The sequence below is a fragment of the Leptodactylus fuscus genome, chromosome 6 (assembly GCF_031893055.1).
Source record: "Leptodactylus fuscus isolate aLepFus1 chromosome 6, aLepFus1.hap2, whole genome shotgun sequence".
NCBI lineage: Eukaryota > Metazoa > Chordata > Amphibia > Anura > Leptodactylidae > Leptodactylus > Leptodactylus fuscus.
The window spans coordinates 42,029,691-42,057,605 of record NC_134270.1 but is presented as its reverse complement, the minus strand read 5'-3'; the positions used below and the strand labels follow the sequence as shown (position 1 = coordinate 42,057,605).

Below are 27,915 nucleotides of genomic sequence, written 5' to 3'. Positions count from 1 at the left end.
ACAGATAGGGAGAAATGTACATTGTGAGATTGTATGGAGCTCACAATCTACATTAAGAAGAAAAAAACAAAGGCAGGCCCAATAAAGGCAAGAACGTCGCTCTTATTCAGTGCACCTCCATTCTGGCATAACCCAGACATCATGGAAATGTCAAACACCTAAGTCTAACCAATGTTCCACCTCCATACATAACACCTTCAAAGTAAACACATCATTATACACTTTGTATCACCGGCGGTTACCGACGGCTATACAGTACACACACTTTTGTGTCACCCGCACCACTATTTTCAAAGTTGGTGGGACGGGCGTGGATGGGCCACAATATTTGGTGGCATAAGGGTAAGTTCACACGGGGTTTTTTGGAGGCCACCTCGGGTTCCGGACCAAAAAGCAGGTAACCTCGAATGAATAACGGTGCAGTGCACCGGCTTCCAGTTGCGCATTCAACTCCAGATTAGACCCCATGAATGGCTCCCGGAAAAAAAGACCTGACCGGCTCCCATTGATTTCAATGGGAGCCATCTTGTTGGTCAGAATTTTGATGCGGATACGGCCTCAAAATCCTGACCAAAAAACCCTGTGTGAACTTACCCTAAATGAGGCAAGAAACCTGTGTCACTATAATCTGGCATAGATTTTAGGAAGCACCTAATTCATGACAAGATGGAAGCGAGCGCATCCGCCGCCAGCGCAGGGTATCAAGCAATAGGAAAGTTCTTTTAATGACTGCTACATCTGTAGAACTGTCTCCTCCTGGTAATGATGTCTGACTCACCCTATGTAGGACTCATGTTCAGTCACATAGCACTAAGCAATGGCTGTTCGACAGCGAAAAAAACTTACGGTTGCTGAGGCTCGGAAAGTGAAAACTGAATATAGTTCGAAGACAAACAAGAACAGAGGCTTTCCTCTTATTATTTATAGTACAGTATGGAAGTGAATTGGCAGAAAGATGGGGGTGGGGGGGTCGGTGCTTTCCTTTAATAGGCCTAGATTCAGGTTTGGCGCCTACCTTTTGATTAATACTAATAATAACGGTATGATTGAAGCCGGCAGCGATACTATTTTTAATGATGGGATGCTGGAGCAGCTCATGCGGACTGGATTGATGTATCATGCACTCTTAATTGCAGTCTCACTTCTAGGATTTTAATCATATGTTTAATATCATTACAATTACAGTGTTTAAAAGAAAAAATATATTTTCCTCTGTCACTCCAACTCCCGGTAGTCACAACATCAATTTGCAGAAATGTGTGTTGCCATGACGATGATCTCCGATGTAAAGTCCCGAGGCAGGTATTTCACTGAATACACAACCCAAATAATTGAGCACAGGGATTTTTAGTGCTTTTTTTTTTTTTACCTTCGCACCCTCCAACGTCCTCATTTGTGAATTATACAATTACTTGGCCTGTAACCAGAGAGCGAGAGATCTGTGCTAAAGGCAGGATTTATTTTGTGCAAGACATAAATATGCAACGTGAACCCAGATACAGCATGGAAATAAGAAAACCTATTATGGTAAGTGCATGAGCAGACTAAACAATAAACATGAATGATAAGCACCTTGCATTCAGGTCACTGGATAGTGAGATGAGCCGAGGAACAATAATTTGGCCATTTACACTAAAGAGTAGTGGTCTTAGGGTTGGCTCACATCTGCTTTTGTATTCCATCCGGAGGAGTCCGCATGAGCCCCCCCCCCCCCCCCCCCCGATTGGAATATAAACTCAATTGCAAGTGCTGTGCTGTAAAAGCACATGGACCCCATAGACTATAATGGAATACGTGTGTTTGCCACATGCTGCCCACACGAATCATGCGGACAGGAAAGTAGATGGTGAACTATTTTCCTGTCTGCATGATCCCTGCAGAGGTCTGGCGGCAAGCACACGGACCCAATTAAAGTCTTTGTCCGTGTGCTTTAACTGCACCAGCGCTTGCAGTTGTGTTTGCTATTCCATTTGGGGTGGTCCCCATGCGGAATCCAAACGCTGATGTGAACGAGGGCTAAACCTCCTGATGTTCGGAAACTGCAACCCCCAACAGGGTCTTACAGCCAGAAAACCAAAGGTTCAGGACAACTGAGACAGAAGAAGAACCACTAGGGGTAGAAGACTGAACAGGTTGGTCTTATCCTTATGGATGGATTTTACTTAAGCAAGGCATAAAAATCTCACTTGCATGGCCCTTCCTGCGCCTAAGGCTCGGTTCACATCTTGCTTTGAGCTTAAAGGGGTTATCCAGTTTAAAAAAAATTACTGAAATACAGCAGTGCTAAACACTAACTGTTCCCCCTTACAGCCTTTGCTAAGCTTTATTTTACTAGCTGCTCCTCATAACACTGTCATTGACATGCAGTGAATCTGTGGACAAACTACATTCTCCATGATTCATCTGCCTGCTCTCATTCTGAGTACCCCTCCCTTCTCCACTCTTCCCTGTGTGCAAATTCCCTCCTGCTACAGGGTCTATTTTGTGTCACACTGTCTGTCTTGTGATAAACCCCTCTCACAGAGGTCAGTATGAGTGGCTTCAAGGGGCAAGGAGTTCACATGCTGAGGTGATGATTCATTTGCCGGCTGAACTGCTCACAGGAAGGGGTAGTGAGTTTATAAATAAAAATCACAGCTGAGGTCAATGACCTGAAATATAATCGGATAAATTGTGGCAAATTTAAACAGGATATATATTAGGAAGTGTTTTGTACTGAAGCATTCTGTTATTTGGCTCATATTTTTTACAAACTGGACAACCCCTTTAATTTGGAGGTATGTTAGGATTTATACCTCCAATGGGACATCTTCCACTATACAAGCATGGGATGTAGTTCATCTTCATAAACTTTACTTGAAAAAACAAGAACAACTATTTTACTATGTGTCTCTGCAAAGAAAATGTTAGTAGACTGTGCTTTGTTATGCAGTGAAAAAAATTTACGATGACATATACTGGCCCAACGCATGCCAAAGAGACACAATTTTGGCAAATTCTGGGTGAATATGGGCCTACGGATAACTCAGAGGTAAACACTAGGCGCACTTCCTACAAATACCTCTGAAGTATAGCAAAAAAGAGATGTGAACAGACCCTTGTATGGACCCTTGGATTTTTCAGTGAGAAATTCGTGGTCCCATATTTAATATTGTAGTTACGACTAGAGATGAGCGAGTACTGTTCGGATCAGCCGATCCGAACAGCACGCACCACAGAAATGAATGGATGCACCTGGTACTTCCGCTTTGACGACGGCCAGCCGCTTAACCCCCCGCGTGCCGGCTACGTCCATTCATTTCTATGCTAGTGTGCTGTTCGGATCAGCTGATCCGAACAGTACTCGCTCATCTCTAGTTACGACTACTTTGGTGCATCTTTGGCTCATCTTGGTTTTGGCAATAACCTCTTTGCTATAGACGTCATCCTCAGTGCACGCACAGTAAATAATACTAGACAATAGAGTGCACCGACTTTCTATGGCCATTCTCCTTGCACCCTCACGATTACTGCGGACAAGTGACACTTACTGTGCTCATGATGCAGAGCGGACAAGAAAATTAATATGACCTATTAAAGATAAATACATACTGCTTACGGATTCAGACTGCATAGCTCCTCGCAGAACGCCAAGTAATTTACGGTGTTTTCTACTGTCACATTCATAAGTGATGTCTTTATAGAGTCTCCACCAAACTGTGAATCTACCGACCATAAAGATCTTTTATGTGCAGCATTTTGTTGTCAAGGTCAAATTCAGCTTTGTGGCTCTTAATATATAAGAAAAGTATTTTTATCCCAAAATTCTCAGACTAAATCCATATGTGCATTAAGAGTCATTTCAAAAAATTTCCTTAAAGGGCCAGTATACAAATTAGCTTGCAGATGATCAAATATAAAAAGCAGTGTTACTCTCCTCTCCTGGGCCCCGGTGTGACTCTCTGCTGTGTTCTGTGCTTCATACTGATGTCAGGGATCGCTGTGGCCTGTAACTGGGTCACATGGGTCACACATCATCGTCGTGCTTCCCCCGCGGTCCCAATATAAACTTATACTAGACAGATTTAAAGATACTCCAGATTTATCATCCAACATCAGTGACCGTGATAAATCTGGTCGATTTCCAGACTGGCTAAGTTTACCCTGTCTAACTACACAGTTCAGTCATATTAATGTGACCACCGCCTACTTTTGATGTCAATGTTAAATAACAAAATCGCAGAAGGCACGTGTCATCAGCCATCTGGGTGCACTCAACATTATGGAAGGCACGATGGATCAACACAAGTATGCATCTATCCTTGCGGACCATGTTCACCCCTACATGCGAATTGGTTTTCCTCAGGATGATGGCATCTACCAGCGACGTGTCAAAAAGCTCGGAGTGTACGTGCGTGGTTCGAGGAGCACCAGGATGAATTTACCGTACTCCCTTGGCCAGCAAATTCCCCGGACTTGAACCCATTCGAGAATCTGTGGGACCACCTCAACCGGTTTGTTTGCGCCATGGATACTCAACCTCGTAACCTAGCGCAGCTGGCCACGGCACTGGAGTTAGCATGGCTCAACATCCCAGTGAACATCATCACAACATCCCCTCTCTTCCTGCACGTCTTGCAGCGGTCCGCTCTGTGAAAGGTGGTTATTCTGAATTTTCACAGGTGTCAACATTAATGTGACTGGACTGTGTATTAGTAAATGTGGGCCAGTGAGTCTGGGGTATTTCATGCAGGGGTGTGGACCTTTAGTGTTGCTATAGGGTTAATATGAGAAAAATTGGGGCGTGGAGACTAAAGACCCTTTTTCACAGGTTTATGGTCAGGCATTGTGGTGCGATAATATAGACAAGAAACGTAAAGGTAACTTCTGCAGTCCCTGCTTGTACGTTGCCTGCACACAGTTTGCCCAGGTGACATGCATTCTCTCAAGTATCACCAGTCCATGTATAGTAATATGACGTAAGAAAACCTAGCTGTATTATAGGAACTCTGTAAAGTTAATAGTGGTGAGACTGCTAGTAAACTTGTTGACTGATTCCAATGACAAACCTCAGATATGTTAAAGGAGTTATGCTCTTTCTGATATTGATGGCCTATCATTATAATAGATTGTCATTATTACATATGTGTGGGTATGACACCCTGGATTCCCACGGATTATCTGATCTAGGACAGTGCAACTCCTGGTAAAGTTTACAAGCAAGGAGCTGTGCTGCTCACTCGCCATACAAACTGTAGCAGCGGGTTTAGGAAATGCGGCATTGTCCCACTGAAATCTATCCCTTGCAGATCTAATATTGATAACCTATTCTAAGGATCGGTCGTCTATATTAGAAAGTGAGTAACCCCTTTACTGTAGCTCTGGAGTACCAGTTCACGATCAGGACAAGATAATAATGTAATTCATATAGTTGCCCAATATTTTTAACAGATTTTATACAGATTACACACAAATAAATGGTGCTCATAGGTGAACATACCCTTCCTTCACTTTATAGCGTTACTATTCCTAATAAAATGCTCAAACCCTCTGACAACAGTTCCTAAATGATTTTGCTATGACAATAGGCTACAAGTTCAGAGGGCATGAAGAGACATTTCTCCTACCTGTGGTTCATTATCCGATGGATCATCATCCACTCCGCTTTTATGCCATAGCGATAATACTTCTCCTCCATTTTTGCATATTGAGGGTCTTTTGTTTTCCTTTTCTCACTTTTGCCGTCCTCATCCCCTGATCCATAATCAAATGGTGGCGGGTCATCCATGTCATTCTTTCTTTGGTAATTCCGGAACATCACCGTGTGGTAAAGTTCGAGCTGGTAGACAGATATGGTTTTTTTTAATCAGCAGATTTTGCTATGTTTTACCTTTTTCTCATTTTCGGTCAGGGCCTCACAGGGTGTAAACGCCATTGGCGGCAGCGTTTTACAGTCCCTGAAGAGTGGATGGGATTTTTTCAGAAAAAATATGCGCAGTAGAAATGCTGTGATTTCCAAAACCGTTGTGTTTTTGGAAATCCCAGCATGTCAATTATTCTTACAAAAAATGGATTGCAGAAAAAAAAATCACAAGTCTATGGAAGTTACAACTCAAGTGATCAGAGGATATAAGTCTTAAGATCTCCACCATTTTCAAGAACTCTGCTTGTTGTCACAAAATAGTAATATTTTTGATTACGTTAGGCAACTCATACGCGCATTAATGCTTAAAGCTGAGGACTTTGCCATAACTCTATCCAATCTAGAAAATTCTTTGTAAATTAAACATTCACAATGGCAAATGACTGCTTTTTGGTTAACTTGCCTCCAAAAAAAATTAAGTGTCAAATCACACATAAACCAAAATGCCAACAAAAACTAACTCTCCCTGCAAAAAATAAGCCCTCAACTCCAATAATAGAAAATTAAAAAGTTATTATATTAAAAAAGGTTGACATATTTACAGAAAATTATTTGTTTTTAAGTTTTCAATCTTTAAAAGTAAGAAAACCTGTAACCTGCATGTATTGTATGTACATTTCATGCCTATAACCATACTGACCCAAAGAATAAAATTTCATCTTATTAAAGTTTTTTTTTTTTTTTTTGCAGAATAGACATAAAAAAATGGCAAAATTGTGTAATTATTTGCCATACCACCACTCCACTTTTTTTTATATATATATCTGCCAATTAAATTAAATGGGGCCACTAAAAATTATAAATTGCCCCCCAAAAAAACAAGCTCTCATACAACTATGTCAATGGAAAAATTTAAAAAGTTATGTCTCTTGGAAGAGATAAAAGAAAATAAAACAAAAACCTTAACTGTCCGTGTCCTTCACTGACCAGCTGCTATGGGTTTAACCAGTCCTTCGCTGGACTTCCATGTGAAACCCACCATAAAATTTAACATCGGGCCGGATTATCAGACATGAAAGACTACGGAATGCCAAATTAAAGAAAAATAAATCTATGTGTTTTTCTATCCTAATTATCTTGCAATTATTTTCTCACCTGTAATTCTTTCACCCACGAGCAGTGCCAATAAGAGAGTCCTGCCCACTTGACAAAAAATTCACGTTCCGGAATTCCTTCCATGGGCTTTGGAGGTGGCATGAGGGGATCGATCTCACCTGGAGGTCCTGATACATATGTAGGGGGTTCTCTCCAAACCCAGTGAAGAATCCTTTGAACTTTTCCTTTTAAAGGCGGACACTATAAATAAGAAAATATAGATGTATGTATTATGGTAATAGTGAAGAAGGCCTCCAACGGTTGCAACTACGGTATTTGGATACTGATTTTTCATTGTACAGCCTACCTTATAAACTGGCTAATAAAAAGAGACCAGAGCTTTTCTAGGCTTTGAACATACCAATATGTGCAGCTTCCACTAGAAGGAGCTCAGTTTACTTACTTAAAGGGGATGGGCATGAGTCAAAAACATGGCTGCTTTCTTCTTCTCAGGAAATGACCTTCCGTTTGTCGGTCACATGGCAATGCCACATCTACGTCTCATTAAAATGAATGAGACGGAGCAGCAGTATGGCCATGTGACCAATGGAAATGATGTCACTTCCTGAGAAGAAGAAACAGTCATGTTTTCTAAATCCTAAACAAACCCTTTAAGTCAGTAACATATAAGCTCCCTCTTGTGGTGACTAAAGATAACCAGAAGTTTAACATTTACTCTTTGGCAGGGGATTTACAGCTCTGTCTCAGAAAATCAAAGCTCAGACCCCAGTTAAGATATAGTAAGGAATTTTGAATCTAAAAATGATAAAAGGTATAGATTCTCGTAGTTTGCAGTTTGTGTGCATTAAACAGATGTGGAACTGAACCGTGAAAATGCTATTATAAATAATTCAAGGCAGGAGCAATGAGTTATAAGACAGATATTGATCCACTTCTACCTACGGGACCATAACTCCTAGAGGAGGCTCTAGTATATGATGGATCAGAGGAGCTTACAACATCAGAGGTAAATAGAGCTGGCAAATCAGGTGGAATGGCGAATCGCGCGGATCAATGCGCCTATCTCTAAGTGTGATGATGTTCATCTACAGAAGGTGAATCTAAGGCTTGTGAAGATGGCATAATGGCACTTACAGTGCAGCGCGGGCATAACCATTCCCCATTTGGTATTTCAGGCAAAGGTGGGTTAAGACAGTGCAAATGATAGGAGGAGGGGCAAGTGTCACAACACAAGAGCTCCCCTCCATCTTTACAGACACGACAAAATTCCATATGGTCGTCTTCTTCATCATCTTCCTCTCCCCCATCCTCCTCCTCTTCCTCTTCCTCCTTTGGCTCCCACTGGATGCCCTCTTTCTCCTAGAGATATAGAGGCAGCATTAGAGAAAACATTATCATGTTGTACAGTAAAGGGGTTTTCCATCCTATAAGGAGTAGGAGTAAGGAGTAGTATAAGGAGGAGATAAGGAGTGCAGCAATCTTAGTGCTAATACGTTAAGAAGTCCATGTGCATGAGAACAAAGATACAGAAACAAATCTTTCCTACCATGTGATGGACACACAGGTGTATGGCTCGTCATAGTTATCATAGTGCTGTCTTGTAACAACACATGTACTTGTGTGTATCATATGACCAAGATTGTTATATCCTAGAAGTGAACAATGAAAGTTTCCACTGAAGAAGAAAGTACAGAGATCTTTAAAAACTGCAGGAAATCGCTGCAGAAAAGGCCTGGGCCCCACGTGGCAGCGTTTTACAGTCTGGCAAATTCCATCCCCACTTTGCATTAAAACACGCACTGCCGACACGTGGCAATTTCCAAAACTGTTGCGGTTATGGAAATTGCAGCATGTCACTTATACCTACAGAAACGCTGGCCATTTCCTGATAGGTATAATTGAGGCAGGAAGTTCGCAAAGAAAGCCTCTGCGAACTATCTGCGCAAAGTGCTCTGCAAAGAACCGCAATGCGTTGCGGCTGCGGATTTTCCCACAGCGTTTATTTGCTGTGGGACACCACGGGGGGGGGGCCTTAGCCTCAAGATCTGTTTCTGGAAAGCTGGGTTTGGTGATTACTTTATCAGCTTTCCCAAGCTCCTGCCAGGTTAGGCTTTGGTATAAGCACTCATACTGTATAAAAGCAAGAGTCCTGTCATAGATCTGAAGCTCAGGATTATAGAAAACCTATGTGGCAACCCCTGTGAGACCTGTACAAGCAGCCATGTTTCCCTAAAACTAAATAGATAGAAATAACTAAGCAGAGCAAACAGATTTAAAGGGATACGATATTAGGCACCTATGGAACCTTCACTGTGAAAGTAATATGTTCCAGGAACCAAAATATCCACAAGCGTTCTATATATTCGAATTCATTGGGCACCTTCCAGAAAGACTCCATCATCAATATTCATCTTATTTCAGCGCTCAGCAGGGGACAACTGCACAGTGACAATGAATTGTTGATTCTTCCAGCAGAGCTTATCTTATATATCATTTTCTTTCATCTCTTTTTTTTTTTTTTTTCAATAAAGCATCAAAATGTTAAAAATATCTTATGAAATTAAAGGAGTCTATTTTCTGAGACAACAGAGCCTAGACACCGTGAGATAAGACGGCTGTGTCTATTCAAGAAGTAGAAATTCTGACCGTAAATCATAGACACTGGCCAAATGATGAAATGTCACCTTTGAGTCAACCAAGTTTTTTTTGTTAAAATCTGAAGGGTCAAGAATATAATCTCTCAGTGTTAATCAAATTAGATTTCCATTTCATCAGTCAGATTTTTCTTTATCTGGAATCATTCTGTGTACAAAAATCCTCCTAATAAAAGCTTTAAGGCCAGGGCCCCATGTAGCGTAAAAGCTGCGACTTTGTGGCAGAAACCGTAGCGTTGTACCAGTACAAAATGGATAGGATTCTGGTTAATCCCATTCACTCATTGCAGAAAGATATTTGCAGCGGAAATGCTGCGATTTCAAAAAACGTGTCACTTTTGTAAATCACAATATGTCCATTATACCTACGGAAAGGGTGACATTTTCCATATACAGTCCTATGAAAAAGTTTGGGCACCCCTATTAATCTTAATCATTTTTAGTTCTAAATATTTTGGTATTTGCAACAGCCATTTCAGTTTGATATATCTAATAACTGATGGACACAGTAATATTTCAGGATTGAAATGAGGTTTATTGTACTAACAGAAAATGCGCAATATGCATTAAACCAAAATTTGACCGGTGCAAAAGTATGGGCACCTCAACAGAAAAGTGACATTAATATTTAGTACATCCTCCTTTTGCAAAGATAACAGCCTCTAGTCGCTTCCTGTAGCTTTTAATCAGTTCCTGGATCCTGGATAAAGGTATTTTGGACAAACAATTCAAGTTCAGTTAAGTTAGATGGTCGCCGAGCATGGACAGCCCGCTTCAAATCATCCCACAGATGTTCAATGATATTCAGGTCTGGGGACTGGGATGGCCATTCCAGAACATTGTAATTGTTCCTCTGCATGAATGCCTGAGGATTTGGAGCGGAGTTTTGGATCATTGTCTTGCTGAAATATCCATCCCCGGCGTAACTTCAACTTCGTCACTGATTCTTGAACATTATTCTCAAGAATCTGCTGATACTGAGTGGAATCCATGCGACTCTCAACTTTAACAAGATTCCCGATGCCGGCATTGGCCACACAGCCCCAAAGCATGATGAAACCTCCACCAAATTTTACAGTGGGTAGCATGTGTTTTTCTTGGAATGCTGTTTCTTTTTGGACGCCATGCATAACGCCTTTTTTTATAACCAAACAACTCAATTTTTGTTTCCAAAATGAAGCTGCCTTGTCCAAATGTGCTTTTTCATACCTCAGGCAACTCTATTTGTGGCGTACGTGCAGAAACGGCTTCTTTCTCATCACTCTCCCATACAGCTTCTATTTGTGCAAAGTGCGCTGTATAGTTGACCGATGCACAGTGACACCATCTGCAGCAAGATGATGCTGCAGCTCTTTGGAGGTGGTCTGTGGATTGTCCTTGACTGTTCTCACCATTCTTCTTCTCTGCCTTTCTGATATTTTTCTTGGCCTGCCACTTCTGGGCTTAACAAGAACTGTCCCTGTGGTCTTCCATTTCCTTACTATGTTCCTCACAGTGGAAACTGACAGGTTAAATCTCTGAGACAACGTTTTGTATCCTTCCCCTGAACAACTATGTTGAACAATCTTTGTTTTCAGATCATTTGAGAGCGGGCTGTCCATGTTCGGCGACCATCAAACTTAACTGAACTTGAATTGTTTTGTAGAAAGAAATGGTCCAAATACCTTCATCCAGGATCCAGGAACTGATTAAAAGCTACAGGAAGCGACTAGAGGCTGTTATCTTTGCAAAAGGAGGATGTACTAAATATTAATGTCACTTTTCTGTTGAGGTGCCCATATTTTTGCACCGGTCAAATTTTGGTTTAATGCATATTGCGCATTTTCTGTTAGTACAATAAACCTCATTTCAATCCTGAAATATTACTGTGTCCATCAGTTATTAGATATATCAAACTGAAATGGCTGTTGCAAACACCAAAATATTTAGAACTAAAAATGATTAAGATTAATAGGGGTGCCCAAACTTTTTCATAGGACTGTAGGTATGATTTAAGTAGAAAGGTATGATTTTAGCCAAAAATATCTTATGGGTTGGGTACCGACAGACAACTGAGATATTTATGGTGTCTCCTAACCCTTCGTTCACATCTGCGTTCGGTATTCTGTTCGGGGAATCCACATGGGGACCCCCGAACGCAACTGCAAGCGGTGGACAATGAAAGCACACGGACCCCATAGACTATAATGAGGTCCATGTGTTGGCTGCGCACTGCCCGCACGAATCATTCAGGCAGGAAAGTAGATTGTGAACTACTTTCCTGTCCGCATGATCCCTGTAGAGATCTGGCGGTAAGCACACAGACCCCATTAAAGTCTATGGGGTCCGTGTGCTTTCACTGGCACACCGCTTGCAGTTGCATTTGATATTCCATTCGGGGGGTCCTCAGGCAGACTTACTCAGACAGAATGCCAACCCAGATGTGAACGAGCCCTAAAGGTAGACCATAAATAAAAATTCCTGGACAACCTCTTTAATGCCCTGAGACAAAGCAACATGGCTGACAAAGTTTACAGTTTTGTGCTTGATATTGGTAGGAGACGGCCTAGAAGATTTAGTATACATTAGTAGTTCAATACAGTACTTCTAGAGTTAGATATGATCGCTTAGTTACAGGCCCAAGGCCGAAATACTGAGAGATTCTGATCATTTCCTGATCTGATTTCTGACAATACTAAGTTATCTGCATTCAAATAGCCAAATGCATCAATATTAATAAAATAAATAATAATAATAATGATGAGGAAGAGGATGTCTGATAGTATTCAAACCCAGATATTGATACATAAAGTCATTGGGAGTCATACAAAGTCTCCATAACACTTGTGACTGAAATCAAAATGGGACACGTCACGGGAATCTCTCAAGCGTTGGGCCTGTGACATCTAGAGATCTTCTGCTACATCTCGCTTAATAGGCATTTGCCAGAAAGAATAAATGAAGCCTTACACAGTGTGGACAGCTCCACTTGCCCTCGGGGGCTTTCTCCAGCTCTGGATCCAGGCAGACAAGGTGATAGGCACGAGGACACGTGTCACAAAGTATTATCTCTCCTCCCTGCTGACAGACTTCACAGTAGTCCTGATGGTCTGTTTCATATCCATCTCCTTCTCCAACTTCAACTAGACAGAAACCAGATTATATTATGAATACATATTACAATGTCTCAATACAACGATTTGCCTTTTTTATCATTTTTCAATGGATACTGTGGTCCGGAACAACCTTCTAGGAATACGACTTTTGACTTCAGATTTTAAATATTCTATAGAACCCATGTCTGGCTTAGAGGGTGCCCTTGGGTGTCTTGTTCAATGAGTGTCTCCTGCGCTGGAGGACCCAACATGTCCCTACATTGCAGACAGCCCATTCATTTTAATAGCCAACGTATAATGATTCATTTCCCCCAATGGTAGCGCTGCAGAACAACCAAAAATTTAGCTGTCAGGTTTCAGCTAATCACTGGGGTCTCAGCAGTCGGACATATTGTAATCAGTTTATATTCAGATAACGAAAAATAAAAGAGTTGTTCACTTTGGACAGGCCCTAAAAGAAAGGATTTTTAAAACCAAGTCGAAAATCAATAGGCTATCTATATAGTGCGTGGACGTGACAAGTCCTGCCCAGTATAAGACGCGCTTTGTAACCATTGTCCACTCTCACCAAAAGATGCGGAACCTGAACAGGGGTCCCCACTAAATCAATATCAATTCAGAATCCTCTATTAGGGGATGAAAATGGGTTTCCTAAACTTGACAACCCCTTCAAGGCCACCAAAGACAAGACAAGAGTTGATAAATACCCATGTTTAATCTCCTAGATAGGTTCTGTACCTATAGTTACGCCCCAAAATTCAGATTTTCTCAATACCCTAAAAACACCCAGTACCTCAAAAGATACAAAAAGAGATTACTTACTCCTCTTATTTTTTTTCCTCCCTCGCTTCACTTTCTTTCCCAGACCGCCAGAAATATCCGACCGGACAGAGGAGCTGTTGATGCTGGCACTGTCAAAGTCAGACTCCTCTCTCTCATCCTCTTCACTCTGGGTGTACAACCAAAATTAAAGTCAGACCTATTACTGCTCCCTCTATTGTGATCAGCCTTGTGCAATAGGCGACCTGTCATTTTGTAGGTGACACTGGCAGGTACGACGAGTGCAAGCTGCACTCATAAGCAAATTAGCCATAGAGAGGTTTGGCTTACATTACATCAAGGAGTTGTCTAGGAATTGGGCAACCCCTGTGGAGTCCGGTGGAGGTGTAAAATAATAATAGAAAAAAATAACATATTCACCCGTCCGCCATAAGAGTCTGATTGGTTGTGTGTCGGGGACTGGATGCAAAACGTCCTGTGTCCACTGAGGTCACTGATCCATTTTTTTTCTTAATCTTACACTTCGCTGGCCTCCACAGGGGGTGGTCCAGTTCCTGGACAAACCCTTTAAGGCTTCATGCACAGGTATATGTGTTTTGTATTTATAAGAGCTAGCACACTGACCCATTGCTTCCTATGACTAGTGTACTATCACAAGTCATGTAGGGGGCTGTGAGCCCAGGGACAAAACTAAGGAGAGGTCCTATTCCAGGACTATTCCTAGTTCATTTTTGTGACCAGGGTTTGCCACAAGAATGAAAGGGTCCATGCTGTTTTACCTGCAGATGCAAACGTCATGTGAATTTGGCCTTGGGCTCTATTCACACATTGTATTTATAAGCACTTAATGAAATCTCATCCTCTCTTTAGCCCAGGATTTAGAGTTGCAAAAAATCCAATAATGTCAGGGTTTAGATTTTTAACATCATTCACCTTCCATCTTTGCATTACATTACATACCACTGCAAAGCTACTGTACATGTTGTGAGATGTTACAACTAGAGGTGAGCAAACACTATTCGAAACAGCCATTTTGAATAGCACGCTCCTATAGAAATGAATGGAAGCGGCCGGCGCGCAGACTTTGCTGGCAGCCAGCCGCTTAAACCCCCCACGTGCCGGCTACGTGCATTCATTTCTATGGGAGCGTGCTATTCGAAACAGCTGTTTCGAATAGTGTTCACTCATCTCTAGTTACAACTAAAAATCTCGATGGGTCAGACAATACACAGGTTTCATTCATAGTCTATGGAGGCATATAGGTTTACAAAGCAGATTCATCCAAAAATGAGACTATTTGAAAAAGTTATCATAATTTTTTTTTTTTTTATTTAATACTTTTTTCAACAACGACACTGCAACCATATCACACTGCACAAACTCACCGAAGACCCTTTTTTCCTTTTGCTTGCCATTCCTCCAAATTTAAACTTCAGATTTGCAAGTTTCTTCCCTTTCCCTTTCTTTTTTGAGTCTTTGGATTTGGATTTTTTCCTTACACCAGGCCCTGGGCGTCAGATATCAAGGAGTTATTATTGAAAACCATTCAGCAAAGTAGAATCTTTTCTAGAGATCGACAGTGCTAAAAACATAGTACTGCCTCATTATTGGTGCTCATGTACATAGACAAACCCATCAAGATCATACCTTTCCCTTCCTTGGTTTTGGCCTTTCTTATAGGAGGCGGTTGAACAGGTGGCAGCGGAGCAACTAACAGCGGAGGAGCAACTGTTACAGTCTCTACAGCAGCGGCAACGGCTGCAGCAGCTGCCGCCGCTGAGCTGCCCTTCAGTGGGTTGTTGGCACTGAATTCCCTCCATTTGGCACCCAGCACGGTCATCATCTTGGACATTGGAATCTTAGGGTTTTTCTTTGCTATTAAAGGTCTACAATAAATATAAAAGTAAATCATAATTAATTATGACGCGGCGACTGCTCATGGATCTCTTAGTAGCTAACCATAATGCAAATAAATCCAGAATAGTAAGGTAACAGCTAGGTGGTGCTTTGCTGTTCTTGCGAATAGATCACTGTCACGTGCAACCACATATGCTGTTTCCCCTGTAGTCTTTTCAGGCATTCTGCAGAAACATCCCATGACACGCTATCTGAAAACCTGGTGAACAAGGTTACATATGTTTTTCTGCTTTAGCACTAATGTAATAGAACTGTGTCCTGGTGACATGGATCCTTTAAAGGATTCACTTTCTAATATTGATGGACTATCCTTATATCCAATAGTAGGATATGTTCACATTACCATTATTAGGGTCCATTGTTGTTATCCATCATAGGATGAGAGCAACGGACATTAACAGTAGAAGAGTGATGGATGCAGACAAAGCCCCCTCCGACTATGTGTATGCCCACTGACTCTAATGTAAAGAACTAAAGAACATGATGGACGCTGTCTTCCACTGTGTTTGTCTACTTTGGTAAAAGAAGAAAGAGTCATGCATGCAGAAAAGTAAAAAGCATAACGGAGGGGGCTCTGTTTGCATCTCTTGGTCAATGTCCACTGCTCTCATCCTGTGACGGATGAGAACAACGGTCATTAAATAAGGGTAGTGTGAACCCATCCTTAGATGGGGGTCTGACAGCTCCTGGTAATGTTTACGTGCAGGGAACAACACTTCTTACTTGCCATACAAAGTATAGCCACTTGTAGGGCTGCCTCTAAACTTTGTAAGCAGTGCAGCTCCTGGCTGTCAGACCCCCGCAGATCCAATATTGATCATCAATATGAGAAAGTGGATAAACCCTTTAAGTACCAAGCATGTATTACTAACATAAACCTCATACTATCTGTCTACAAAAATACTTCCATCATACAAAATAGGATATATAAGGGGCCTAAATTTGCATTCTCATGTTTTTGTATCTTGTACCAACATATTTGAACTTAACATTGTGAGACAACTTAAGCCTCACATCCTTTCAGCCTAAAGCAGCTCAGAACCACTACTTAAATATTTTACATATATTTTGCTCTCATTCACTCACTTACCGTCCGTGGTGGTCTTTACTACCTTGTACCGCCACAAGAAATGCCCATTCAGCCAATGACCGAGCTAAGGCAGATCAATCCTGTGGCCAGCTATTAGCTAAGCAGGCACTTACTGTATGTCAAGACAGAACCAGAAGTAGACGCCAGCGCCGCCTGATCAGAACAGGAGTGGCGAGGGTAAGAGAGCTAAGTATGGCTTCTTCTTTTATGTTTTGTACACACTGAACACAAAAATGTTCCCTTTAAAAAAAAAAAAAAAGACTATTTACCCCACTTGTGCTATGGTTCAGAAAGGCACGTACCTGAGAAACTGACTGAAGGCCTTGTAATTGGTCAGTGTATGATAGTCTTCCTCAGAGAAGGCATAGTCTACGTTATCCAGTCCCCATTCCTCCATCAGCTGTGCTGAGGTCTTTGGCTCCTATGGAAAAAATATGTTGTTTTTTTTCTTAGAAAAATACTATACCAGTATACATAGTACAACATTATGTTCATATCTTAGGGTTGTGTTGTGTTCAGTCTTCTATAATAGGTTATTAAGAAATTCTATTCACGGCATAAGAAGGTCTCTGTGCCGCCTGACGGTGGAAATCTGCATGTAGAAGCAAAAATTCAGGTGTTATGTAGACTTTGTCAAGAAAATGTCATCACTGCCAAGACCTTTACTGATCCCTATAATAAAAGCACCGCAGTTATAAGATGTAAGTCTATAGTCATCTTCACTTGCCCTTAAAGGGGTTGTCCCATCTCAAGGATCCTATCTATACTGCTAGCTTATGTAGATTTAAGACTTTACATTGCTTAAACAAAACTGCTTTGTTTGGCCGCTATCTGAGATTATTCACTTCATTGTTTACACTGCGTTTCCATAACCACAGTCCTGGGGATGATCTTATCTCTCCGCCCAGGACAAGTGACATAGCTCCCTGCTCTCAGGAAGGGAGGGAGAGCTGAGTGCTCACTTGTATTTATGAGTTGTTTATCTCCCTCTTCCAGTTATCAGGTTGGCTAATTGAATTTTGCTGATAAGGCCTGAGACAGAGAGTCTGTTACCTCTGTATGTAAACACAGACCTAAAATGGAGTTTATTGCAAGCTGACTCTTGGGCCTTGGCATGTAAGTTTGGGATTCTCATCACCTATCAAATCCAGCTCTGCTATCAGCTTCATATTGTGCATCTTCCAGCGATACTGTGCTAACTTATTTACAACCATCCCTCATTACTGACTGCAAACATGTACTGCTATGAAGAGATATAAGAAGAACAAGTGAAACCCTGCCCACCAATTTACGGAGAAAGCAAGGAAGTGAAGAGAGCACACAGCCTGCAAGTTGGTGAACAGACGAGTTGGGAATACCCCTTTAAGGAAGTCAAGAGTAACTACAGAGAGTCTCATTGGGACCACATGGGATGTCCTAACATTATAATTGATGGATCAATTTAAAGAAAACTAGTTGTTCATATTTGACTATATATATGGCTAATATATTCATATTTCAGATAGCCGTTTCCTGCAAAATACCTCTCACTGCCCTCTATTCAGGTATTTCGTAGTCATATCTGTATCTGGAAAAGTTGTGTGACAAATAATATGACCGTTATTATAGTATCATTATGGTAAATATGCCAATCTTGTATCACTGGACAAGCGAGAATCTGGACTATAATACAGGTGGCCTATCTTTTGGGTAGATCATTGATATCTAATTGGAGGGTGCCATTCACTGTTTACCAAGTACAACACCACAGAATTGGTCCAAGCTGCACCTGATCCTGCAGCTCAGTCCCACTCGAGGTGTTGTGAGCTGCCATACCAGCAGAGAAACAACTAAATGTCTGACATCGCACCTAGTAATTGATGACAGGGACGTGGCACTTGATGTACTGGAATGATATTGGAAATGATAATTTGGTAGCTAGGTGCACACCCCTCAGGTATACATTACCTTTACACATCCTTCTTCATTGTCTTCATCTTCTCCATCTTTCTTTTTTCGTTTTGATTTCTTCTCTTTCTTCTCTTTAATTTTTTTCTTCTTCTTCTTATTGGGCGCGTAGTCACTGCCGTCACTTTCCGACTTCTCCATCTCTTCATTTTCAGACAGCTCCTCATCACTTCCCTGAATGAGACATGATAGATCATAAGGCTTTTATAAAGGAAAATGCAGAAGATTTATGTGTAACCCTATGTGATATGTCACAGCAAACTCTATAGCTATGGGCTGAGAAGTGAGAGTCGAGGTCGGGTCAGTTTTGATTGAAGTTTAAAAAAAAAGTTAATGATTAATTATTTTGAATGATATTATCTAATTATTGGTATTGTATAATTATTTAGCTCTGGAGCTTACAGTATATACTCGAGTATAAGCCGACCCGAATATAAGCCGAGGCACCTAATTTTACCACAAAAAACTGGGAAAACTTATTGACTCGAGTATAAGCCTAGGGGGGAAATGCAGCAGCTACTGGAAAATTTCAAAAATTAAAATGGTCGGAGTTTTTGGGTGCAGTAGATGCTGGGAAAGGGGAGGGGGTGGTTTGGTTGTCTGTCTGCCCCTTCCCAGAGGTTGAGGATTTTTTTTCCCCCCACATGGAATTCAGTCTGGCTGAATATAGGGTATCTGCAGTGCTCCTATTAACCCCTTCCCGATGGAACAGGAGCACTGCAGATACCCTATATTCAGTAGACCGGACACTTTCAGACACAGGGATACCTAATGTGTATGTGTTTCACAGTCATTTTCTACTTTTGTGTCTATTCTAGGGAAAGGAGGGATTTAGAACTTTTATTTTTTTTAAAGCTTTTTTTCTCTTTCCCCTATTTTATGGGATATTCTATACATTGATATTGCTGCTGGTCATAGACCTCCCCCCTACAAGAAAAAAAAATATCTATATCTACTGTATATATATATATATATATATATATATATATATATATATACACATAAAAAATTGTAAGGGTTAGTTCACACATAGTTTTTTGGTCCGGATTCTGACGCAGGAAGCGACTGTCGCGGATTCTGACAGTCGCGGCTTTCTGCTCCGGATTAGGCCCAAATGAATGGACCTAGTCTGGAGGGATTGTCTTGATGCGGACGTGTCAAGATAGGGCAGGTTGCTTTTTTTTTCCGCGACCTAACAAGAGGAAGAGTAACACCAAGTTAATGTACCCACACATTTCCAGGAGGAACAACAGAGGAACCACATAAGAAAGAAACGACGCTTATTCACTACAGTGGACAGGAGCGACTCTTAAGCTACAACAACACAAGTCCTGCTGATTATTTAACAACCCTACGCAAGACCTAAAAAGTCTATACAAGGTCAGTGGTAGAAATGACAGACATTAAAGAAGTCATTTAATCCCAAGAACATTCTGCTCCAGTAAAAATACATTCACTGCGCAAAGTCTACAATGAAAATGTCACACTGTGGAATATAGTCATTTCATTTTTATTTCGGGCGCCGCTATTTTAGCTGGAGATGCAGACTATGCCTTCATAAATGTTTACAGCCCTTCTACCTGGAGATCACGAAGCTCGGAGGTGTCCAAAATGCCTTATTGCTATTCACTCTTGTACCTGGTTTTACGATATCCGTGCAGACATCTACTGAGCGGGGCATGCTGGGAGATTTCAGGCCTCTGGTGCCCCCCACGTTCTACAACAGTGGCAGAAAACGGGAATAGATGCCAAATGCTTGTGAAAAGTGGCTTCAAAACACCGGTTTGCGACTTTTTTAACATAAAAAACTAGTTTACAGGGCTTGATACAGTCTTCTATAAGTACGTATGTATAAAGCTACTATATTTTAGCACTGTACTAGACTACTGTATTAGGCTGCGTCCGAGTCAGCGTCACAATCTCTATCCGAAAATCAGCAGAAAAGGCCTGCATGCCAGCCTGGCTATTGCTGGGGAAAAAATGGACACCTGACAGTCCCCATTATATATTAATTCATCCCTTCCATTATTGCTGTCTGTTTTCCTGGTTTTCCGATATGACGATGCAGATGTGAATAAAGCATTAGGCAGTCATAAATATTAACAACCTGAATCCACTTCCTAAGACCTCATTCACATAACTGTAAAAAGCAGACCAATTTAAAAAAAAAAAAAAAAAAAAAATTATATTTTGTCTGGGTCCATGAAAAACGGATGACAAAAGTCACCCATTTATTGTTCACAGACCCATAGACTTTCATTGCATCACCATTGGTTAAAAAAAAAACATAAAAAATGCTGACGCCACACGTACGTGATATGCGGACATGTGCATATGGTCTTGCTCATTTTAGTTTCCCACTTCTGCTCTATTCACCCCCCATACTTTACACTGCATCGCTGCCTGTTCAGATAGGTTATTGTGTATAATGCAAACACAAAGGGAGAACCGATACCCATAACAAAGAGTACAGAAGATTATAAGAAAAAGCATAAATGGTCCAAAAATCATAAAATTTTACATTTAATTACAATGATAATATATCCTTTATAGCATCTCATTGTAATTAAAGGTTAAGTTTTATGATTTTTATTCCATTTATGCTTTTTTTGATACTCTAAATGTGGAACTTGTTGCCATAATTGGCGTTTGTGCTGTTTCCAGTACAGAAGATTATAAACCACAAGCAGCTAAACCTTCAGTGTGAAGAAGGAGTATGGGGGGAATTTATCATGCCCTGTACGCTAGTTTTCTGATATAGAAAGCATGAAAAAGTCTCCATTTTTCCACAAGTCAGGGTTTTGTGCAAAATAACTGCAACTTTTTACCCTTTAAGGGCCCGTTAACACGGAGTAAACGCGCGTGTATTTTGGCAAAATACACGTGTAAAAATAAGACACCCATTGACTTCTATGACATTTTTTACACGTATAAAAAAAAAAAACACGTCAAAATACACGTGCAAAATGTCATTTAAGTCAATGGGAGTCTTATTTTTGCACGTGTGTTTTGCCAAAAGACACACACGTTTACTCCGTGTGAACGGGCCCTTTAGCGAAGGCCCCACGGGGCGTCCCGCAGCAAAAAAGGGCTGGGGGAAAACCATGGCGGGAACGCATTGCGGTTCTTCCTGCAGCGCTTTGAAAAGAAAGTTCACTGAGCTTTCCTCCACAGTCTTTCTGCTACCATTATAACTACAGGAAAGCCGCCAGCATTTCCGTAGATATAATTAACATGCTGCGACTTCCAAAACTGCGCAGATTTTCAAAATCGCAGGGTGTTTGCTCTGCGGATTTTAACGCAAAATGGGCATGGGATTTGCATGAATCCCATCCACTTTGCTGTTACTGTATAAAGCCGCGATTTTTCCCACGGCATTTCTGCTGCAGGCGAATTGCTGCATTTCCGGACTATGGGGTCCTGGCCTTAGACAGTTTTTCTCTACGAACTTTCTGTTACAATTATACCTATTGAAAACCGCCAGCGTTTCCGTAGGTATAATTGACATGCTATATTCCAATTTTGGAAATCGCAGCGTGTCGACACTGCAGTTTCTACCACAAAGAGGGCATGGGATTCGCTATAATCCCATCCACTTTAACCCGACTGTAAAACACTGCGATTTTTCACACAAAATCATGGCGATTAAACCCCGTGGGGCCCCAGCCTTAGGATCACATGGCAGAAATTTACCACAGATCTGGGGGTGGATTTCACCCCCGAATCCGGTGCAGATGCCTCCTGGAATCTGCCTCTCATTGTTTTCAATGGGAGGCAGAGGTCGTAGCAAGAAGCTGAAAAAAGAAGCGCCCTGTTCGATCTTGCAGCGGATACTGTGGCTGATTCAGCTGTGGAGTCCGTGGCTCAAGACTCCCTCCTGATAAGGCCTGTTCATTCTGGCCTAATCAGGAGCGGGATGCCGCGTCGGAATGTTGATGCACTGCATCCCGTTGCCGCTAGACTGTGGCGAAAATGCCGATGGTGGAAAATGAACAGAATTCCTCTTTATTTTCCACCGTGTGAACAGACTTTAAGGACTCGTTCACATGGGGGGTGGATTTTGGCACCAAAAACCTGCCTGCCATGACCGTCACAGTCGCGGCTCAAACGAATAGGCCGATTCCGGAAGTTGCTACCGCCAGGCGGAAGAAAGGGCAGCTCGCCTGAACAAAGAGCAGCTCGCTTCTTTTTTCCGTTAGCGGCAACATGCCGCTAGTGGAAAAAAGAACGCTAGTGGTCTCCATAGACCATCATTGTATGGAGGCGGATTTTGAGGCGAAATCCGCTGTCAAAATCCGCCTCCTTGCCCCCCGTGTGAACTAGCCCTAACAGTACCCTCAACACTGTTCTCAAAGGGGTGTCCAGTCACTATTCAGAGTATGGAGTTATCCACTCTTGGCTCCATATAGTGTATAGTATAGAGCAGGGGTAGGGAACCTTCGGCTCTCCAGCTGCTGTGAAACTACAACTCCCAACATGCTCCATTCACTTCCATGGGAGTTCCAAGAACAGCAGAGCAAGTATGCATGCTGGGAGTTGTAGTTTTGCAACAGCTGGAGTACATAAGGTTGCCAACCCCTGGTATACTGTACTGACAGTCAGTCCCCCACCAAATAGATATTTATGGCCTTGTCCTGGACAATCCCTTTAATACCTTTGTCTGCTGTTAGTCAAAAATTCACCTGATTGCCCAGCCCTATGGGAGCGCTATAACATATACGCCTGGGGTACAGCCTGTCACCGACTCATTGTAAGAGCGAAGAAAAAACTATGAAACCGCATAAAAGATAACTCTACATTCACAATCTCATCCACCTATCCTACTACTATGTGATATGAAAGACGCCGTCCTGACACCGGAAGACACAATTTCAGCTGAGGGGTCCCAAAAATACTGCCATGTCAAACCCTACACCTCTGTCTCTGCCGAAGGCACTGAAAATCTCCTGCGCTACTGAATGAAGAATTTTTTTTTTATTTTTTACAAATTTTATTTTATTTTTTTACACATTCCATCCATAATGCAGACAATCCTGCTCATTATTCCTCTTTTTCCCGCTTTGCATCAACATTTTCTACACAACAAAGAAAACCAAGTAAAATTCAATGTAACGTTCCTACCGCTCCGCACACTATACGCCGAATACACTGAAATTATTTTGGCTTTATTCATGTATTCTCTACAGAATTTTCTCTATTAATAATATTTAAATATTACCAAGAATAGAAAATTCAGCTGCGGACGTCCACATGATGCAAAAAACGAGATTTTTTTTTTCCCCCCCGAGATGATTGTAATAAACAGTTATAATTTAGCCATTGAATAATTGGTTTCCATGGTAACAGACTCTGTACAGGTTGAAATGATTTCACTCTTTGTACCCTCCCCCCCTCCCGTCTCCATTATACCGCTGCATAACAAGGGCTTTCAGTTACATGAATCTAAGATTAAAATGAAAAGAGAAAGTCATTAAGAAAATGGAATAGGAGGAGAATATGGACAAAGCATTAATGTCATTTTGTTCAGCGGCCAGGGTCTGGCTATTTTATTTTTCTTCAATAATTTTTTTTTTTTTTTTTCAAATTATTCCTATATGAGTACTTTTCAATGTATGCCATTTTTTTTATACACATTATTTTTTATAATACTGCAATAAAATAAATGCATATATTGCAATCCACGCTGGATTATTATTTTTTTATTTATATATGAGATTTATCGTCATACAATATGAAGATTTCTGTATTCGTATTGTGTATTAATATTAATTATTATAATGCAAAAAAAAAATAAAAATAAATGAAAAAAAATATGATACAATGCATGGCAAAAATTTTCTTCAAGATTTTTAATTTTATAATGAAGCATAGACAAGTTAATGAATACAAAATGAATTCAGACACATATTCTAATCCATGGTCATTTGTTTTAATTCTACATTTTTATATTTTTCGATAGTTTCTTTTACCCTCCTTATTATAATGTAAAAAAATAAAAAAGGAACAATATTTAAACTTTTTAAATTGAATTTTATTAGCAATATTCATTTTATTATTATGCAACAAAATAAACACGTCAAAATTATCACATTTGTTTTAAAATCATTTCTTAATATTCCTTTAACCGTATTTAGATCCCTGCATCAGATTTAATGTTAGCATGGTTGAAATAAAAAATATCCTTCTTAGATTACTGGACACAGCGAGAGGCGGCACAGCGTGATAACGGCTGATGAATTTTTAATATTTATTACCGTACCTAGATACAAAATAGTTTCTGGAATCAGATTTCATATGTGAATTATTTATTTATGTTTCCATATCATTTTCTTTATTTCTAAAAATATCTATTTTGTTTTGATGCTATCTTATCTATCTATTATCTATCTATCTCATATCTATCTATCTATCTATCTATCTATCTATCTATCTATCATGTATCTATCTATCTATCCATTTATCTATCTGCATTATATATCTATCTATCCATTTATCTCTCTACATTATCTATCTATCTATCTATCTATCTATCTATCTATCTATCATTTATCATCTATCTATCATCTATCTATCTATTTATCTATCTACATTATCTATCTATCTATCTATCTATCATCCATCTATCTATCATTTATCACCTATCCATCTATCTATCTATCTATCTATCTATCCATTTATCTATCTACATTATCTATCTATCTATCTATCTATCTATCTATCATCCATCTATCTATCATTTATCATCTATCCATCTATCTATCTATCTATCTATCCATTTATCTATCTACATTATATATCTATCTATCCATTTATCTCTCTACATTATCTATCTATCTATCTATCTATCTATCTATCATTTATCATCTATCTATCTATCATCTATCTATCCATTTATCTATCTACATTATCTATCTATCTATCATTTATCATCTATCTATCATTCCTATCTATCTATCTATCTATCTATCTATCATCTATCTATCTATCTATCTATCTATCGATCATTTATCATCTATCTATCATTTATCATCTATCTATCATTTATCATCTATCTATCATTTCTATCTATCTATCTATCTATCTATCTATCATCTATCTATCATCTATCTATCTATCATTTATCATCTATCTATCATCTATCTATCTATCTATCATTTATCATCTGTCTATCTATTTATCTATCTATCTATCTATCTATCTATCTATCTATCTATCTATCTATCTATCATCCATCTATCTATCATTTATCATCTATCTATCCATCTATCTATCTATCTACCCATTTATCTATCTACATTATCTATCTATCTATCTATCTATCTATCTATCTATCATTTATCATCTATCTATCATTCCTATCTATCTATCATCTATCTATCTATCATTTATCATCTATCTATCGATCTATCATTTATCATCTATCTATCATTTATCATCTATCTATCTATCTATCATTTATCATCTATCTATCATCCCTATCTATCTATCTATCTATCTATCTATCTATCTATCTATCATTTATCATCTATCTATCTATCTATCTATCTATCTATCTATCATCTATCTATCTATCTATCTATCTATCTATCAATATCAAAAGAGATTATGTTCTTTCTATGGTCAGGGGTCTATTCAGTATTTTACAAAGGAGAGAGAGTCATGAACACACATCCGTAGATACACGTACACACACATATACAGTCACACATGTGCTTACTATACCCAACACCCCTATAAACATACAGACACAGTCAGAACCTCCGACTTCCATTTCTATACCTTTTGCAAAAGCAGTTATCCCCTACCAATCGCTTGGGCGCCACATGTTGCTCGCCATATGTACTTGTTACAACACAAAATACACATTAACAGTAACATAGACATATCCTATCCCAATAAGGCTCTGTTCTCACCTGAAGCTTTGGTTGCAGATTCCCTAAAAAGTACCAGACAAAATAACATAGTATGTAGCACTATTTGTAAAATAAAAGACAGCATGACAGAAACCCACCAGACTCCATTGTATCAATAGGTTTCACTTGGCGCCATCCGTGTTTGTCATGTGACTGATTAAGACCCTCAATATAAATGACCATTGGTTTCACCCCTCATAGGATGAGAGCAATGGACTTTAACAGCAATAGAGTGACAGATGCAGACAAAAGTCCCTCCATTTGTGTCCATTCCCATTCACTTTAATGTAAAAAACACAACGGAAGCTTTCATCTGCCATGTTTGGTTACGTTTGTAATGGACAAAAATGTCCCACATGCACACGTTTTTCTTCCATTAGAAAAGTAACAAATATGATGGAAGAAAGTATCCATCATCTATCACTCTTACATTAGAGTAAATGTGCTCCATCTGCATCCTTTACTATATCATCGTAAAAGTGCGTTGCTCTTATCCTATAATGGTGGTGTAAACCTACCCTAATCCATTGACACCCGTTCTCTGCCATAGAGGGGTGGAGATATGTCTTATTATTGGTGTACAGGACAGCCAGGATATCTGCCACTCAAGCTCAAAGCAGTTTTATCAGGGAGGGGGGTGGCTCAATGGTTAGCACTGCAGCGCTGGAGTCAAGGGTTCAAATCCTGCCAAGGACAACATCTGCAAGGAGTTTGCATGTTCTCCCTGTGTTTGTGTGGGCTTCCCCCCATGCTCCATACTGATAGAGAATGTGGATTGTAGCCCTACATGGGACAATGTCTGTAAAGCGCTGTGGAATATGATGGCTCTATACAAATAAGCATAAAAAAATAAGTGTACAGCCCTTTCTTGCACCATATTGTGTCTTCTATGCCCAGCTCACCACTTTTTACGAAAGAAGGCAGAGACCAAATTGAATGTACTGTAACTCACGCTATCTTAATAATTCAGGAATGCGCCTGAATTATTAAGTGGCCGAAACCTCTTAAAAATTCCGGCACGTTTCATACCAGCTGGGGACTTTTTTAAGCCTGACTTAAGAAAACGCCACCCTTAATGAATTCCCCTAATGTGTCAAATTTCCACTTTCCCCTAGTTAACATTTTTAACATGAATGTGGTTCTCACCCATCGTTTAACATTACCAGACAGTCACAGCACCTTCTTTGAGTGCCAACCAAAGTGACTCCTGAAGGGGCCAGACACAGAGATTTATAAAGAATGGCGCCGGGCCGTGCGCCTGCACTGAAATCTACTCCAGCCATTTAAAAAGTTGCAAACACAAAACTGGCGTAGGAACAATAATGAATGTCCCCCCATAGAGCCTATAAAGTGCTAGCCAAACCAGCCACAGCACCCCCAGTCACCAAACGGTGCAAGTCAAAGATCCCTCATACTATACTAGCCACAGAGTCCAAGGCCAGAGCATAGCTAGGGTAAATGCCCGCTACCATACACCACAATCTACCATAAACTTCAAGCCCCCGCCATGTTCTCTCAAATCGAAGATAAGATGCCGACTGTATTATTTTAGTACCGTTAT

At 40.3% G+C, this 27,915-nt stretch overlaps 1 protein-coding gene across 11 annotated transcripts in view; it reads right to left on the bottom strand.

Annotated features, from left to right (window-relative positions):
- CHD5 (chromodomain helicase DNA binding protein 5) overlaps positions 1-27,915 on the bottom strand; it is a 133,781-nt gene that overhangs the window by 74,102 nt on the left and 31,764 nt on the right. For all 11 annotated transcript variants that reach the window (XM_075279768.1, XM_075279777.1, XM_075279778.1 and 8 more), the window contains exons 3-11: positions 18,442-18,615; positions 16,797-16,915; positions 15,135-15,373; positions 14,873-14,994; positions 13,530-13,656; positions 12,562-12,734; positions 8,093-8,317; positions 6,998-7,198; positions 5,607-5,818 (exon numbers count right to left, since the gene is read on the bottom strand). In XM_075279768.1, the coding sequence (XP_075135869.1) occupies positions 5,607-5,818; positions 6,998-7,198; positions 8,093-8,317; positions 12,562-12,734; positions 13,530-13,656; positions 14,873-14,994; positions 15,135-15,373; positions 16,797-16,915; positions 18,442-18,615 (1,592 nt within the window). The remainder of the gene's footprint in view (positions 1-5,606; positions 5,819-6,997; positions 7,199-8,092; positions 8,318-12,561; positions 12,735-13,529; positions 13,657-14,872; positions 14,995-15,134; positions 15,374-16,796; positions 16,916-18,441; positions 18,616-27,915) is intronic.